General features: G+C 56.4%; 1 protein-coding gene across 1 annotated transcript; it reads right to left on the bottom strand.

Annotated features, from left to right (window-relative positions):
* Positions 1-11117: 11117 nt before the first annotated feature.
* NEU4 (neuraminidase 4) lies at positions 11118-13511 on the bottom strand. The gene is made up of 3 exons (XM_046642846.1): positions 13320-13511; positions 12904-13159; positions 11118-12097 (listed from the first exon to the last, which is right to left on the bottom strand). The coding sequence occupies exons 1-3, from the start codon at positions 13509-13511 to the stop codon at positions 11118-11120; spliced, it is 1428 nt and encodes a 475-aa protein (XP_046498802.1).
* Positions 13512-15440: the final 1929 nt, after the last annotated feature.

Consider the following 15440-nt stretch of genomic DNA (forward strand, 5'->3'; position numbering starts at 1 on the left):
CCGGGCAGTGCTAGGGGGACAGGCCAGGCTGGTCAGTGGGCTGCACCACCCTGTGGGTGAGTAGGGGTCAGGGTGCCACAGACAGACTGCAGCATCTTTGGGGAAACACAGTCCCCTCCCATATGCAAAGGGGTGTTTGTTCTGTCCTCCAGGAGGGGATCCACCACCACCACAGTGTCCTTGGCCCTTGTCCCTAAGTACAGTGACAGACACCCCCAACCTTGCCCCTGCCAGTCAGCCCCGTCCAGACCTTCGGGCACCCCGACCAGCTCCCAGCCCTGCAACCTCCCATCGTGTGCTCGCCGCCCTGGGGTCCTGTCCCCGGGTGGGGCAGGAGGCAGAATCACAACATCCAGGACACGCGAGGAAGCAGTTCACTGTGGAGACACCAAACACGGTCAGGCATTAACGGGAACACCGCCGGAACCTTTGCAGATGACGCGGTTTGCGTGCCTGGAAAACCCAGTAGGTTCTGTGGAAAAACTGCCACAGCAATAGGAAAATCTCGTCAAGTAGCAGATACAGAATTAACATTCAGAAATGAGTGGCTTTCATATATTCAAACAATAACCAGTCAGAAGAAAAAGTGAGAGAGAATATTCCGTCTGCAACAGCAACAGGGAAGATAAAACACTCAAGGCACGAATGTAGTGAGAACCGTGGGGACTCGACGGAGGAGAGCTGGGGTGCAGTGTGGGCTGAGCACACGGCGTCCTCGGTCAGGATGACACGGCACCCTCGAGACGTCAGCTCTTCCTGGGTTAACGTGTAAGTTTAACATGATCCCAATAAGAACCCACATTTCTGTAACTGTAAAGTTCATACGGAAAGACAAACCAGCAAGAAACAGCCAAGAAAACCATGAAAAGAAAGTGAAAGAAGACCAGCTTTATCAGATCTAAAACTAATTGTAATTAAAACAGAGGTGTTAGCTCACGAAAAGAAGGAACAGAGAGCTCCAGTCGATGGGGGAAGAGAGACTTTTTAACAAATGGCGTTGGGGCAGCATAGCGGCTCAGAAGAGAGACCAGGCCTACGCCATGAGCAACAGACGTAGGTGTACTCAAGAAACCCCACAAGATCCTGAAGAAAACAAGGGCAGATTCCTTCCCCCCAAAGGAATAGGAAACGTCACTGCTCAAAATCAGGGCGCGGTTACAGAGGAGACTGACACAGTCAGCTCTATGAACAGGAGAAAATGAGCAAAAATCATCAAAGTAAACCAGGGGGGTTGGGGGAAGCATTTGCAATACCACCCGAGAGGCTAAAGACAGAAAGAGCTAAAAATATGGGAAAAGGAAGGTCAAAGGTACAAGGGAGAAGTGAGCAGATGTGAGCAGACAGTTCAGGCACATGCACGCGCTAAATACACACGTATCCCTCACAAGGGAAAGGATGTTCTGTTTTACTCATAATAAGAAAAACGCAGGTTACAACAGCACCAGGCAACCGGCGAGACTCGGAGCTGGACGCCACCCGGCTGGAGGACGTGGGGAAGCGGGCCCCTCGTGCACTACGGGTGGAAATGCAAACTGGAGAAGTGGAGGTGATCTAGCAGTTAGGGAAGCGTTTTGCCCTTTGACCCATGAACCCCACCTGTGAAATACCTCCCAGGGGTGACTGGCAAAAACGTGAGCTGACAGAAGCACGTGGGGTTCACCATGCTGGGTCTTGGGGCTAAGCCGGCAGTTGGCAGCTGGAGCAGGAGGGGCCTGGCTCAGACACGGGGTGGACTTGGCTCCTTGGACAGACACCTGTGCGGTCAGCGTGGGGCGTGTGCAGAGCGGATGGAGAGATCTCGCTGCCCCCAAAGGAAAGGAACCACGCTGGGGCCCTGTCCAAAGACAAGGGAGCAATTTGAACATCGAAAATACCAAAAGTAAAAGTAAAAATCTAATGGATTACCACGCTTTGAGAATGTTTAAAAGAGCAAGAGTTCACATTGACACAAAAAAAAAAAAAAGACAAAAGAGCGAGCCGTGAGGAGGGAAGGAAGCGGTCGCCTGTCGAGCTGCCGGCCGTCCGAGCTGTCGGTGCAGGGCCACTCGCTGGTGGCAACGCGGCTCAGATAAGAAGTGAGAGGGACGCAGTCAGCACTTTGCATTCTGCCTTCCCGTAAGGCGGCCCCTGCAGCGGGCCGCCACTCATTTTTTCCATTCCCCTGCTCTGCCCCCATCGCATGTGTCACCAGCCCTAGCCTGAGCGTCTCACCCACTGCCACCCACACCCGCTCCAGCGGGTCCGTCCCTAGCATCTGAGCATCTCACGAAGCCGGTGTCAGGAGGGTCTGGGCGTGGCTGAGTCTCAGCCTGGGGCCTGGGCTTTCCGAATGAGGCCTGAGACGCGGGTGGGCAAGAAACCCAGAGCAGGATGTAGATGGCTGCCCAGAAGCCTGGGGCCCACCAGTCTCCCCGTCCTGCCCCCTGAGCCCATTCTCGCAACCACTCTGGCCGGGACACACCCTCCTACCACCTGTGCCCTCAGTGGCCTGGTTTGCAGTGCTGGGGGCAGGGACTGGACACCTCGGCTTAAAAACCCAAGGTCCTGTGGGACAGTTAGGACGGGAGTCTGCGCCCAGCCAGGAAATCCAAGGTCAGGGCCTGTGAGTGGAGTAGGGGCTGAGGCCCAGGTCTCCCCCAGGAGAGAGAAATGGATCTCAAAGAGAGCCCGCCCTGGGGTTACAGAGGCTGGGCTGGTGTTTGAGGCCTGGGAGGCTGAGGTGTGGGTCCTGCGGGAGAGCCTGGTGTGGGGGGCTCCCCACAGCCCTCGGCTCCCACTGTGTGGGGTGCCCTGGGCTCCCCACATGTCAGGGGTACCTCCCAGAGCCCCTCAAGCAGAGGGATGCACAGCCTCCCCTTTTCGTCTCTTCCCTCTGTTGTGTGATTTCCATCCCATTAGTTCTGCTCTTTATCATTCCCTGCCTTCAACTTTCTTTGGGCACAATTTGCTGTCCTTTTTCTAACGTCGTGAGCTCAATGATGTTGGCCTTCGGTCCATTTCCTGCTATCCCAGTGCCAGAGTCCCGCCCCGGCTGAGTCCAGGTTCCTGAGGGATGGACGGCGTCGGCGCAATGAGGGGAAAATAAAGAGGACGTGAGACTTGGGTTGGTGTTAGCAAGTCCGACTTTACTGTGCACAAGTGTCGTTTATATATTTTTCAGGATTAGTACAGAAATAGTTCTACAAATATTCTCAGAGAGATAAGGAAGTAAAAAAAGAGCACAAGAATATTTATTAGCATTCTATTCTATAGAGCATAAGGTTAATGGTAGTCTTCTCCGCAATTAACTAGTGTTTGTTGTCTCTAAGCTAAAAGAGATAGGTACCTAGGCATCTGTTGTAATTCATGGTAAAGTTAAATCAAAGAGAGAAGGTCCAGGCCTCCAGACAGGACAGCAGTCCGTCTGGTTACATCCTGGTGGAGCCATCCCTGCCTCCCTCAATCATTTAGGCCATTAGTGTAGATGGTTAATGGGAAAAAAAGGCGACTCCAGGGTATCTTATCCCCAGGGCTATCTGCATTCTCAGCGGGCAGTTAAACATCTTTACATTTTCGCGCCCATTAGGGGGTGAAAGCATTCCTTTGTCTTTTAGATTGTAGAGCTAACAGTCCCTTAAGCACACTGCCGGAGAAAGTATCATTTTGTTAGTAAAGTAAAGGGCTGAAAAGCTAAGCTAAACTATATATCTTCAAGAATGAAAAACAGAAATAAGTATAGACATAACCTTGCTAGAAAGCATGCATATAATTCAGAAAATATCAGGGGTGTCGGTCGGCCATTCTTCACCGAGGGGCATCCCTGCACCCCTCGGCCCTTCTTCTCATCAATTGTTTATTATTTATTGCTTTTAGGAGAAAACCTCTATAACATTTTAACAGAAAGCAGAAGGTCAAGAATAATATATAGATACTTCTTGATCATCCAATTAACCAGCAAACTTAGAAGGACGATGCATATATATATTTAGACAAAGAACTGGAGGAAGAAGGAAACATTAACCAGATGGAGGCCATAAACCTAACTCGACATCTTATCTGGGCAGGATTCCTTTCTGATTGTCTCACATGGGACTGTGTGCTCCTCCATTAATTAACTGAAAAATATCTTGAAAGTTACCTGCAGGTGGTCACATTCTCTTACTATATCTAATTTTCCCGGGAGGTAGTGCCTCCCAAGCAGCCACCCAAAGGAGTGAAAACTAGAGGTTAAGAAAGGAAAAGGAATGAAGGGCAATTAGAAGCAGCACAGGTTTCAGAACTATGCGAGGGGCCGGCCAGTTATTCTTCACCAAGGGGTGACCCTGCACCCCTAGGCATTAATCGGCTGGACCCTGTCAAACAGCCGATCAAATGATGTAGCCACGGCTCCCGGCATCCCAGCTTTAGCTTCATCCCGCTAGTTTTACGTAGTGTTCGTATAATTAATTTCAAAATCCTTCCTAATTTCCACTGTGGCTTCTTCTTTGAAGCATGAGTTATCCAGAATTCTGTTTCTCAATTTTCAAACATATGAAGTTTTTTGATTATCTTCTGTTTTTGTTTCTAGCTCAATTTCACCACAATTTTCAATCCTTTGAGGTCTGTGAGGCTTGACTTTATGACCCAACATAATGTTGATGTTTATGTCTGAGTGCATGTGAAAGGACTGTACATTCCACATTGTTTTGGGCGGTGTGCTTCATGTGCCAATATGGTCAAGCTTGTCCGGCACGTTGGCCAGATCTTGGGGGTCCCAGCTGATTTGGTTTTTGTCTGCCAGCTCCATCAGTTGCTGGGAGAGTTGTGTCTAAAACTTTCTCCTACAATTGTGGAGGATCTGTTTCCCCCCATAGATCTGTCCATTGTTGTCTCATATTTTGAGGCATAATATTAGACACAAATTTAAAATTTTTAGAATTTTCTGTTGAATCAATGTCTCCCTTTATTCCCTGTGGTGTTTTCTCCTGAAGATCTCTGCCTGACAGAAAGAAAGCTCCCCCAGCTTCCTACGAGTATATTTCCTCACAGTCAATGGTCCCTCTCCTTAACTCTCAAGCTTCGGTGTGACTGCATCTCATACACTACAGCGTCAGTGGAATATAGTTGGGTTTTGACGGGGTTTGTTGTTGTTTTGGTTTGGTTTGGTTTTTGCCAACATGGCCATTTTTGTCTCTTAACTGAAACATTTGTCAACTTACATTAACGCAATTCCAACGTGTTGGGGTTTAAATCATCTGCCTTAATATTTACTTTCCATTTATCTTACGAATTCTACGTATATTTTCTCTCCTTTCTTGCCTTTTTGGAATTGATCATTTTCTATTTTTCTGTCTGTCATCTCTACCAGTCTCTACAATTCTGTATTCTTCTAGCGCACACACTGGAGATGACACGTGTCCCCTTGGCTGGTATAAACTGGTACTTTTACCTTTTCTCAGACAACACGGGGACCTCAGAAGACTGTCGTCCCATTACCTCCCTCTCCACTCCGGTGCTTTCATTTTACGTGTTTCAAGTGCTTGTATGGTTGAGACCCCACGAGATTTGGGGTTTTGTGCAGCGAACCTTCACTCAGATTGACCCCCCTTTATTCCTGCCAGTGTCCTTCACCTGACGCTCCACCCACAATCATCTTCTTTCCACTTAGTGTCCTTTCATATTTCCTTGAGCGTGAGTCTGCTGGTGACAAATTAGGTCATTTTTATTTATTTGAAAATGTCATTATTTTACCTTCATTCTTGAAGGATATGCTTCAGTGCATCTTGAAGAAATCGTTCCATTGTCTGGTTTCCATCGTTTTGGTCTTGAAGTCAACTTTAACCTAAATATTGCTTATTTCAAGGTCATCCATTGCTCCGACCAATTTTAAGATTCCTCCCTATCTTTGGTTCCATTGGTCTTACTAAGATGTGGTTTTCCTTTTATTTTTTCTGCTTGGAGTTCATAGGTGACCTCAGGCATCCCGGTGCCCAAACTCCCCACACCCTGGTGTGGCTGCCACCCTCAGCTCTACCGAGGAGCGCTGTGGGGCCCCAGCACAGTCATGCAAACCATCTTGCTGCAAAAGCATCACTTGGCTCCAGCCCACCAACCTGGATGAGGGGAAGGGGCTCTAATGAGTTCCGTGGCCACACAGCTTCGACGCTGAGGTTGGAGCCTCGGACTCTGACTGCGCACCTCACGTTCATTCTCCGTCTTCATACGTGTCGGTTGAACCTCTCTGTTTAACGCGGGCATCCCAGAAGAGCTCCTGCCAGCCTCCCATAGGACCTGCTCTGTGTGGGCAGTCCTCCCTCCCTCCCATCTTCCAAACAATTCTTGATAAATGGCTCAGAGTCTGAAGACTAATGAAGACAACAACCCCACCTCATTCTGCATCTATTGACGATGTTGTCCTTGGTGCTGTCCTGAGCTGCTCACAACCCAAAGCCTAGGTTTTTCTTTTCTGTTACAGATGCTACCTGATAAGGACCCCGCCTCCCCCGGTATGGCGAGTTGCCACAGCGTGAGACCTAACAGAACTGTGTTTCCTGGAGAGGAGGAGGAAATTAGCAGACGTGAAGAGGAAGGTTAAGGCCCCACTGTTGGTCCATGAAGCTCACACTCACCTTCTCTGTGAGTCTACACCCAGGACAAGTGCAATCAAAAGCTCACAGTCTTACAGGAAATGCTCAACAGGCCATCATTCACCCATCAAATTAGAAAAAAGTAAAAAGGTAGATAATGTGGAATGCTGCAAAAAAAAATAAAATAAAATTGCCTTCCCATATGTGACTAATAGGCTGTGAATTGCTACTCCTTTTGAGAAAATAATCTGTTATGATCCATTAAAATAAAAATTACAGAGCTCATCACTCGATCGCCCCACTTTTGGGAAGCCACCCTGCAGAAATCAAAGCTCAGTCTGTAAGGACAATGCTCCAAGATGTACACTGTGGCTGTTCGCAGTGGCCATAGTAACAATCCTAAGACCAGCACGGACCTGGATGTCCCTCAATAAGAAACTGTTGGATTGATCAGGGTCTGTCGATGCTGTAGGATGCATCAGGCAGTCACGCAGGAAGAACGAGTTAGGACGTGAGTCTCGAAAGACGCTCATGTTGTTTGTTGGGCTCCTTGGGAAACAGACCCCGGGACAGAGGTTTGCAGGCGGGAGGCCTTGGGAGCAAGGCCTGAGGGATGGAGGGAAGCAGCCAAGGGTCATTAGCAGACAGCACTGGGGGGATGAGCCCTGTCTGAAGGGCGACAGGGCCTGGCCAAGCCCCCTCTCACATGGGACAGCCAGCTGTGGAATCATGACAATGCAGCCACTTTACTTTGGTAAAAGGGAGCTGTATCCATATGTATCTCCGCCCATATTCTGCTTCTGCGAGCATCAGCAAAGATGCGGGATGTTCTCACCTCAAGGGAGCAGAACGGATGGGTGAGCCTCAGGCTTCACGAGTTACAGACATGTTTGTGTCCATGGTGATTATTTAACCACACGGAGGGGAACATTTACGAGAATGGATGTGGGAACATCAAACAGATCACAAGCTGGTTTCTTGAGACCCAAACGGTGAGACCATCGGGAAGTCGCTGAGCCTCAATTTCCACAACTGGAAAATGGAAATAATATCTACCTCCCAGGGGCTGGGACTCTATTAAAGGAATAAAACATAGAAAGCATGTAGCACTTGGGAAACCTATAAATGTTTGCACACACACAAAAATGGAGCAGAAAATTAAAACAGACAGAGACACAGAGACACAGAGACAGAGGCAGAGAATGGGGGGAGAGAATAACTCCCAGCCAACTAAACACAAGAAAGAGAAAATCAGCAGATTGGAAGAAAAGTCAAGAGAAACCAACCAGAATGAAGCACAGACAGAGAGGATGCTGGAAGATGCACAGAAGAGAGCAAGAAGCATACAGTGAGGAGGCAGAGTTTGGGGACTCACGTCCCAGGAAGACAGGAAGAGGAATCAGGATGCTACAACTCCCAGTGCCGGCTCGGTGCTCTGGCCCGAGCGCAGCCTGATCCCGCCTGGGGACAGCCCGCAGGAGTGTGGCAGGGCCCAGGGAACCGTCCAGGGCTGATCTGGCCCATCAAGTTCCAAGTGGAGGAAGGAAGGAAGAGGCTGGGAGAGGGTAGGGCCACCTCAGAGGGGCCACAGGGGGCTCAGAGCAGCCCGGGGGTGAGGCAGCGGCTGGAGGAGGGGAGCTGGGGTGTCTGGTGTCAGAGGAGCAGCTCCTGTAGGGGGGAGGCTAGGGCACACCATGAGGATCCGTGACCCCAGAGCCTGGGCACTGCCCAAGGTCTCCCAGGACCAGGGAAGCCACGGGCAGAGGCCCCAGCAAAGTTGACCTCTGAAAGCCCGCAGCTGGGTCCAGGCCCAGAGAGTTGGGGCAGGGTGTCCCAGGCACGGCTGACCCCAACTCCAGCAAGCACCAGATGTCTGAGCCCCTCGAGGACCAACCAGAGCAGGTGCAAGTGGGGGTGGGGGAGGAGGGTTCCAGGAGGGGACCCAAGCTGCCCTGAGCCCAGGAACTCTTACTCCCTCCTTCCCTGCCTGCAGGGGTCATACCAGGGGAGACCCTGGCTGGGGCCCTCAGCACCTGCCTGAGACCACAAGGAGTCAGGGGGGCCCCGGACCCCTCCCCAAAGAGTCCATGCCATTGGCATGGGCCTACCTGAGGAGGGCCAGCTCTGGACACTCCGTAGACCTGACCCCAAGCCTGCCCCACAGGGGGTGCTCAGCTGAGGGATGTCCAGGGACCCTCCCCAGCCAGCAGGGAGCAGGGGGGCAAGGAGGAGCCCACCCAGAGATGTTGCTTGGGAGCAGGAGGCTGGCAATGTCCCTGCTGTGCCAGCCAGTACAGTGGGCCAGGACTCGAGCCCACGTCCATCTGACACCAGGCCTATCCCTTCTGGCCATGCCACACTTCCAGGCAATGACAGCCAGGAACCCCCCTGGGGACAATGCGCCTTGGGGACAGAGCCCACCCTCCCTCAGGTGGGAAAGCAGCGGTTTTGCTCAGGGACAACATCCAGGAGCTGCCTTGAGGTGCTTGTGGGTGGCCCGACAGATAGACGGACAGATGGCGAGTGGAGCAAGGTGTATCAGTTCCCAAAGTCCACAAACCGGGCGGCTTGAACACCAGGGGTTAATTCTCTCCCAGTTCTGGAGGCCGGAAGTCGGACATCACCATGTCATAGGGCCACACTCCCTCCCGAGCTCCAGGGGAGGGTCCTTCCCGCCTCTTCAGCTTCAGGGGCTCCAGGTGTCCCTTGGCTGTGGCCGCATCACTCCAGTCCCTGCCTCTGTCCCCACAGGGCCTTTTCTGTCTCTTATAAGGACTCTCTCATTGGACTTAGGACCCACCCACATTCAGGATGATCTCACCTCAACCCTTATCTTAATTACATCTGCAAAGACCTATTTCCAAATAAGTCACAATCAGGCTCTGGGTGGGCGTGAATTTGGGGGACATCGCTCACGCAGCGCAGGAGTGAGCAAGGGGACGCCGGCTGCACACACCTCTGCCTTCTGTACCTCTGGAAAGCTCCCCCACCCATCTCTGCTGGTTTCTCTGTTAGATTTGAAAACTGAAAAGCGGCCCGAGCTATTGCCCCAAGGCCCCAGGTAGGGGCTGTCCTGGCGGGGGCGGAGGTCACCGTGAGGTGGGTGGCCCCTGGGTGAACGCAGGCACACGCAAGGCTCTGAGGGACCCCAGATCTGGCTCCCCATCCCACCACTGCCTGGAACCCAGCAGTAACCCGCAAAAGGCTGTGAGCCCTGCAGAGGGCAGCTGAGAATGAAGGGGAGCACCCACAGTTCTTCCCTGCTCCCTTGGGGACTGGCCAGCCTGAGTTCCCTGGGGAGCTGTGGATCCTCGGTAGCTCAGAGGCCTCCTGGACGCCCCCACCCTTTGGGAAGGCAATGTAAGGAGGTCATGCTCTCCCGAATCCAGCCTAAGGAGATGACTGAAACCGGGGTCACCCAGGGACACCCCAAAGATGCTCATCAAGCATGACTCATAACTGGGAAGACTGACCAGCACCAGAAGGTCACCCAGCAGGGGTCTGGTGAAGAAACTACATCACGGCACGCTCGGGAGCCACTAAGCAGAGCTGACCGGGAGTGTGACAAAGAACTCGCTTGTGCTGAAATGCACTTGTATCTTTTTAAAAGAAGAAAAGAAGAAAAAGACGCCAGAGAAAAACATCAAAAGGATAATTGTAGCTGTGGTGGGGAGATTTTTATTTTTTCTTTAGTTTCCTACATTTCCCAAATTTTCTACAAGGAGTATATCTTATTTTTATAACCAGAAATGAAGACTTTAAAAAGGAGAAGAAATAAAAAGATGCTTCCGTGTGGGCTGGTCATGGGAGGCGACTCCAGCTCTGCCCAGTGGGGGAGGGGCAGCTGCTTTGACACCTGCCGGAGGCGCAGAGTGGGCAGGGCAGCCATCAGCACAGCCCACACGGATCCGGGGGCTGCTGGAGAGAGGAGATCCGCTGCCCCTGTCCTTATTCTGCCCCCAGCCACTGGGGAGTGTGGCTAAGGGGGGGGCAGACCCCACAATGAAACTGGGGCGGGGGGCGGGGATGGTCAGAGCAGTGGGCTAGGGCACCGAGTACCCTCTCCCGGGCTTCAACATGGAAAGAACTTAAGAGAAACATCCCTGGACATAAATGCACCACCCCCTGATTTCTCGTTCATAAGCCAGAAAGCAGTCCGCCGAGCAAGATTAAAGAGAAAAACACTACGGAAGATGAAGCACCTCATGCTAATCTGGGGGTCCTGGTGCCCCACAAGGAGAGCTGCCTATGTCACCCGGCTCAGCTGCACCTCCACGGCCCACCTCCTGCCCCCACGGGGCTCAGAGTCCACCTCCCTCAGACTTCGGCTGCGCCAGCCCGGCTTGTTTGAAACTATTAGATCAGAACTTTTGTCTAATTCGACAGCGTCCTTCACAAAGACTCACTGTCGTCCCCACGACTCTTCAGGGAGCAGCCAAAGAGCAAAGGCGCCTCTCGAAGCCAGTGCCCCAGAGCTCTGTTCAGGCTGGGGGTCATGCTACATCCCCCTCCACCGCCCCCACCTCCCCGGCCCCTGACAGCGCCCGCAGCCTAGGCCTGCCCGAGGGCCCTTCAGGAGGGCCGGCAGTGCCCCCGAGGTTTGCCCCCAGGGCTGGGCGGCTCGGGGCTGGCCAGCACGTTCTCCAGGACCTCGGGCAGGGAGAACATGCAGAAGGAGATCTCCTCATAGGAGACCCTGGCCCCACTTTCATACAGACAGGCGAAGGCCGGGGCTCCCTGGGGGGTGGGCCCAATGGACGCCAGGTCAGAGTAGCCACTGGGGCCCTCATAGATCACCCAAGGCTCCGTCCAGCTGTGGGGGTCCAGGGGGGACCGGCTCAGGCGGATGCCCATATGGAGCCGAGCCCTGCGCCCCACCGGGTGGGAGTACAGCAGCCATGTGGGGCTCTGAGACAAAGTGGCAGGGGGCCCAGGGAGCTTCAAGGCCCCCCTGTTCCCACTGAGCCCAGGCCCTGGGCCAGGCTCCCCAGGGCTGTCCCCACATCCCTCTGTCCCACCCAGTCCCTCGCCCCCTGGGGTGTCTCCAGCGCCCTCCTCTAGGAGTTCCTGGACTCCAGGACTGAGGCGTGGAGGGTGGGGGGGGTTTCTGGCACCCACTGACCATCCCTCATCCCAGGGCTGGCTAAAGGGCGGGGCCGGGAAGCCCACAATGCTGCCCTGGCAGCCCCGGGCGGTCTCAGCCAGGGTGGGCACCAGCTCCCCGGGCAGGAAGGAGGTGCCCTCATCTGTACTGAGCGCCTGCACACGGCTGCCCAGGGGGCTCCGGGCATTACAGTAGAGGATGCCGCTGGCCTGCTCCCCGTCTACCACAGCCAACTGGCACTCGCCCGAGCGCAGATTGGGCACGACGCCTCCGTGGTGCCAGGTGCGGCCATGGTCATCGCTGTAGAAGGCAAAGGAGTGGGGGCTGGTCCTGCAGATCTTGCCAAAGCACTCTCGCCGGTCCACACGGTAGGTGTAGGCCGGCACCAGCAGGCGGCCTGAGCGCAGCTGGATGCCATGTCCCGGGCCAACAGCGAAGGTGGCCCAGTCTGCGGAGAGGAGGGGCTGCTGGTTACCCCAGGAGGGAGACAGCCACAGCCACAGCCAGGGCGGGGCAGCGCCACCCTGGGGGGTGGGCAGGATGGATGGCAGGCCAGTGTCTGGGAGTAGGACAGCTTGTGAGCAAGCCACTGGCTGACATGCCTCCACCCTCCACTCCTCCCAGGCTAAACTAGCCTCTCTCAGCAAGAGGGGGGAGCCCAGGCAGGCCACTTGGCCAGGTCCTCAGCATGTGAGCCCGTGGACAGTCCCCAAACGCAGGCGGACAGCCACCGACAGTGCCCAGTGTGAGCGATGCCCAGACAGAGGGGCAGCCAGGGTGGAGGGGGTGTGAGGACCTTCAGGGTGGGTTCCACACGAGCAGATAGCTCTTTTCACCATTCTGTATGTCCTGTCCAGGTCTCAGAGTCTGCGGCTAGCCAGGGTGGGGGTGACCCCTGAGGGCAATGGGTGACCCGGCCACCAGGGAGAGGGCAGCGGAGTGGAGAGAAAGCTCTGGGGTCAGACCACCTGGCTGCCCCCCCCCCCCCCACGCGCGGTGAGAAGGAGGAGAAGAAAGTGGTAAAGGAGGCCAGCGAGGCCTCGGGGTTTGGAGGCCGAGAGACCTCAGCGCTCAGAGACAAGCTCAGGAAGATGAAAGAGCTCCTGCTCCTGCCTGTGGGCGGGGCTGAGGGTTCCGGGACCCGCAGCCGCAAAGGTGTCGGTGACCCTTAGGCTGCAGGCGTGGCCCGGAGATCCCCCCAGCCAGACCCCTCCTCACAGTGCTGACCCCCGCCACCCGCGTACGCCGGCCTACCCTGCTCGGCGCCGCCCACCGCCTCCGCCGTGAGGTCCCGCGCGCCGCCCCAGCTGCGCCCCGCGTCCCGGCTGGTCACGCAGCAGAGGCGGGCGGCGTTGGTGCCCGCGGCGATCTGCGCGGCCTCGGAGGTGCGGCCGCGCACGGCGATGAAGAAAAGGAAGACAGTGGCCGTGCGCGCGTCATGCACCGGGCACGGGTTCATGGAGCGGTGCTCCTCCAGGGCCGCCGTCCCCAGCACGCGCGCGGCGTCCCACTGCCCGAAGGGGGGGAGGGAACGGCCTCAGTTTACCCGCCCTCCCCGCCCTCCTTGCGGCGCCCCACTGCCCAGAGGGAGGGGAGGGGAGGAGAGGGCGGGGGCGGCCTCAGTTTACCCTTCCGCAGGGTCCGCCCGGCACCCCCGCGGCGCCGCTCACCCGCACGGAGCCCCCGGCCAGCCGGCCAGTCCTCTGCACCAGGCGGTGGGCGTGCGCGTCGTCGGGGCTGAGCCGCTGCTCCGCGAAGGCCAGCAGGATGGGCCCGGGGGGCACGGACAGCAGCGCAGGCACACGGTACGTCAGGCCGGTCCTCTCTCTCTGGAAGAGCACGGTCCGCGCCGGCACCCCCATGCTCTGCGGGCCGCAGGGCCAGCGGTCAGCAGGTCAGCGGGCCCGGGGAGTCCGCGCCCTCCAGCCCCGCGCTCCCCCAGCCCCTCCTGTGCGTGGACATCAGGACGCCCCCGGCGCCCTGTGCCCACCTCGGAGACCGCCCTCACCCTGCCCTCCCCCCAGGCCCCGGCTGCGGCTCCCCACACGTCTCCCTCCCCCACAGCTCCGGTCCGCGCTGAGGGCAAGGTTTGAACTTGAACAGCAGAGGTGCCCCGAGCCCGACCCACAGCCACAGAAGGAGGATGCTTGCCGTCGGATCTGAGCCCTCAGCAGCTGGGCGCCACAGGAGAGAAGCCAGTCTTCGGGGGAGGGTGTGACCGGCGGCGAGGAGGCCGATGGGCTTTCTGGAGGGGGCCTGGGCAGACAAGTTCCAGACACCAGGGGAATCCCGGTGGGAGGGAGCATCCATGGGTCAGCAAGGATAAAGGCGGCCCTCGCACGCATCCTGGCCTCCTCTCCCACAGCCCCAGCCCCGGCTGCTCCTGCCCCTGGGCCCCAGGAAGCACCCTCCCTAAACCTGGGCTGGGCCCCCTCTGGGACAGGCCAGGGCTCCTGCGGGGTGAGGCGTTTGTGATCGGACCCCTGCTTGCTATAGCTCATCCCCTCCCATGTCCTCACTCATCCCCTCCACCTGCAGGGCCCGGAGTGTGGCCTGGAACAGCCCTTCTGGGGACAGCCCTACTCCCAGGAGTATCCTCCTGAGAGAGGCTAGTAAGAGCCCGGCCTGGGGGCGGGGGTGCTTTTGGAGGGCACCTGGGGTATGCAATCCAGAGGACCCTGTGCTCCCCCAGACCTGCCCAGGGGGCCTCTTCCTCTGATTTGCAGAGGACAAAGCTGGGCTGGCCTGGCCCCCAGGGAGGGAATGAGCGAGTATGCTCAGCCCAGCACTGCAGTGGTCCGGGGACTGTAGACAGGAAAAGGAGGTGGTGCACATGCAGGACTTGGAGCAGCCAGGGCCCAGGGGCCAGGCAGGCGGAAGTAATAGAACACAGCACTGAGGGAGGGAGGGAGAGACAGCAAGACGCCCAGCGGCCGTCAGGTGTCACGCTGTGCATAGCACAGGTGGTGCACATCTGAGGACACAGTCGGGGCGGAGGGCGGGCTGAACACACACCTAAACCAGAGTGGCCTCACTCAGGTGCTGGGGAGGGTGTGCAGGCTCAGCCTCACGGCTGAGGTCCCAGAACAGACACCTCTGCCACGTTCCCCCTGCGCCCAGGACCACCAGCTCCTGCAAGGCGCTCTCTGTCGGGCAGCATGCCAGCCCCGCCCCACCACCCACTACGCCCAGCAGACCCCCTGCCTAACCCTGGTCCACCCCAAAACTGCCGCCTCTGGGCTTTGAGAGCAGCTCCCTGTGCCCTGGAAGCCCCTGCCCCCCACCCCGTCTGCATCAAAGGGCAGCTGTGCCCAAGCAGGAAGCAGGTGCGGATGCCACATGTCCCTCCAGGCTGAATGGACACAAGGGGGACATTCTCTCCATTTGGCTCACTCCCCAGGGCCTGGGACCACCGGGAGCTGGTGTCAGCAGGAGCAGGTGGCCCAGGCCCACTGTGGGCCTGGGGACACAGCAGGAGTCATGGAGGCTCCAGAGACCAGCTGGTCACTCTGCTCACTGCACAGAGCGGGACAAGGCTTCCAGGAACTCAGAGTACCCACACGCGGGCTGGGCCCAGGTTTCTACAGAGCCTCCCCTCCCATGGAGGCCCCTCAATCCACGAGGAGGAACAGGGCCTCCCGGGCGGCCAGTGCTGCCCACTGTGGCCAATTCAGGAGGTTCTGGGGGTTTGGCTTGACCAGGTGGCTGTGTCCCAATGTTAACTGGAGCCAGCATCTTTAAGCCTCAGAGCCCATCCACCCGCCCCAGCGGGGCCCTCCTTAAAGATGTTG

The sequence above is a fragment of the Equus quagga genome, chromosome 17 (genome assembly GCF_021613505.1).
Source record: "Equus quagga isolate Etosha38 chromosome 17, UCLA_HA_Equagga_1.0, whole genome shotgun sequence".
Taxonomy (NCBI): Eukaryota; Metazoa; Chordata; class Mammalia; order Perissodactyla; family Equidae; genus Equus; species Equus quagga.

Coding starts and splice junctions, on each gene's coding strand:
- NEU4 (XM_046642846.1), bottom strand. CDS start 13,511: ATGGGGGTGCCGGCGCGGACCGTGCTCTTCCAGAGAGAGAGGACCGGC. Junction 13,160..13,319: donor TGGCCGGGGGCTCCGTGCGG/GTGAGCGGCGCC, acceptor CCCTTCGGGCAG/TGGGACGCCGCGCGCGTGCT. Junction 12,098..12,903: donor GGTGGGCGGCGCCGAGCAGG/GTAGGCCGGCGT, acceptor TCCTCTCCGCAG/ACTGGGCCACCTTCGCTGTT.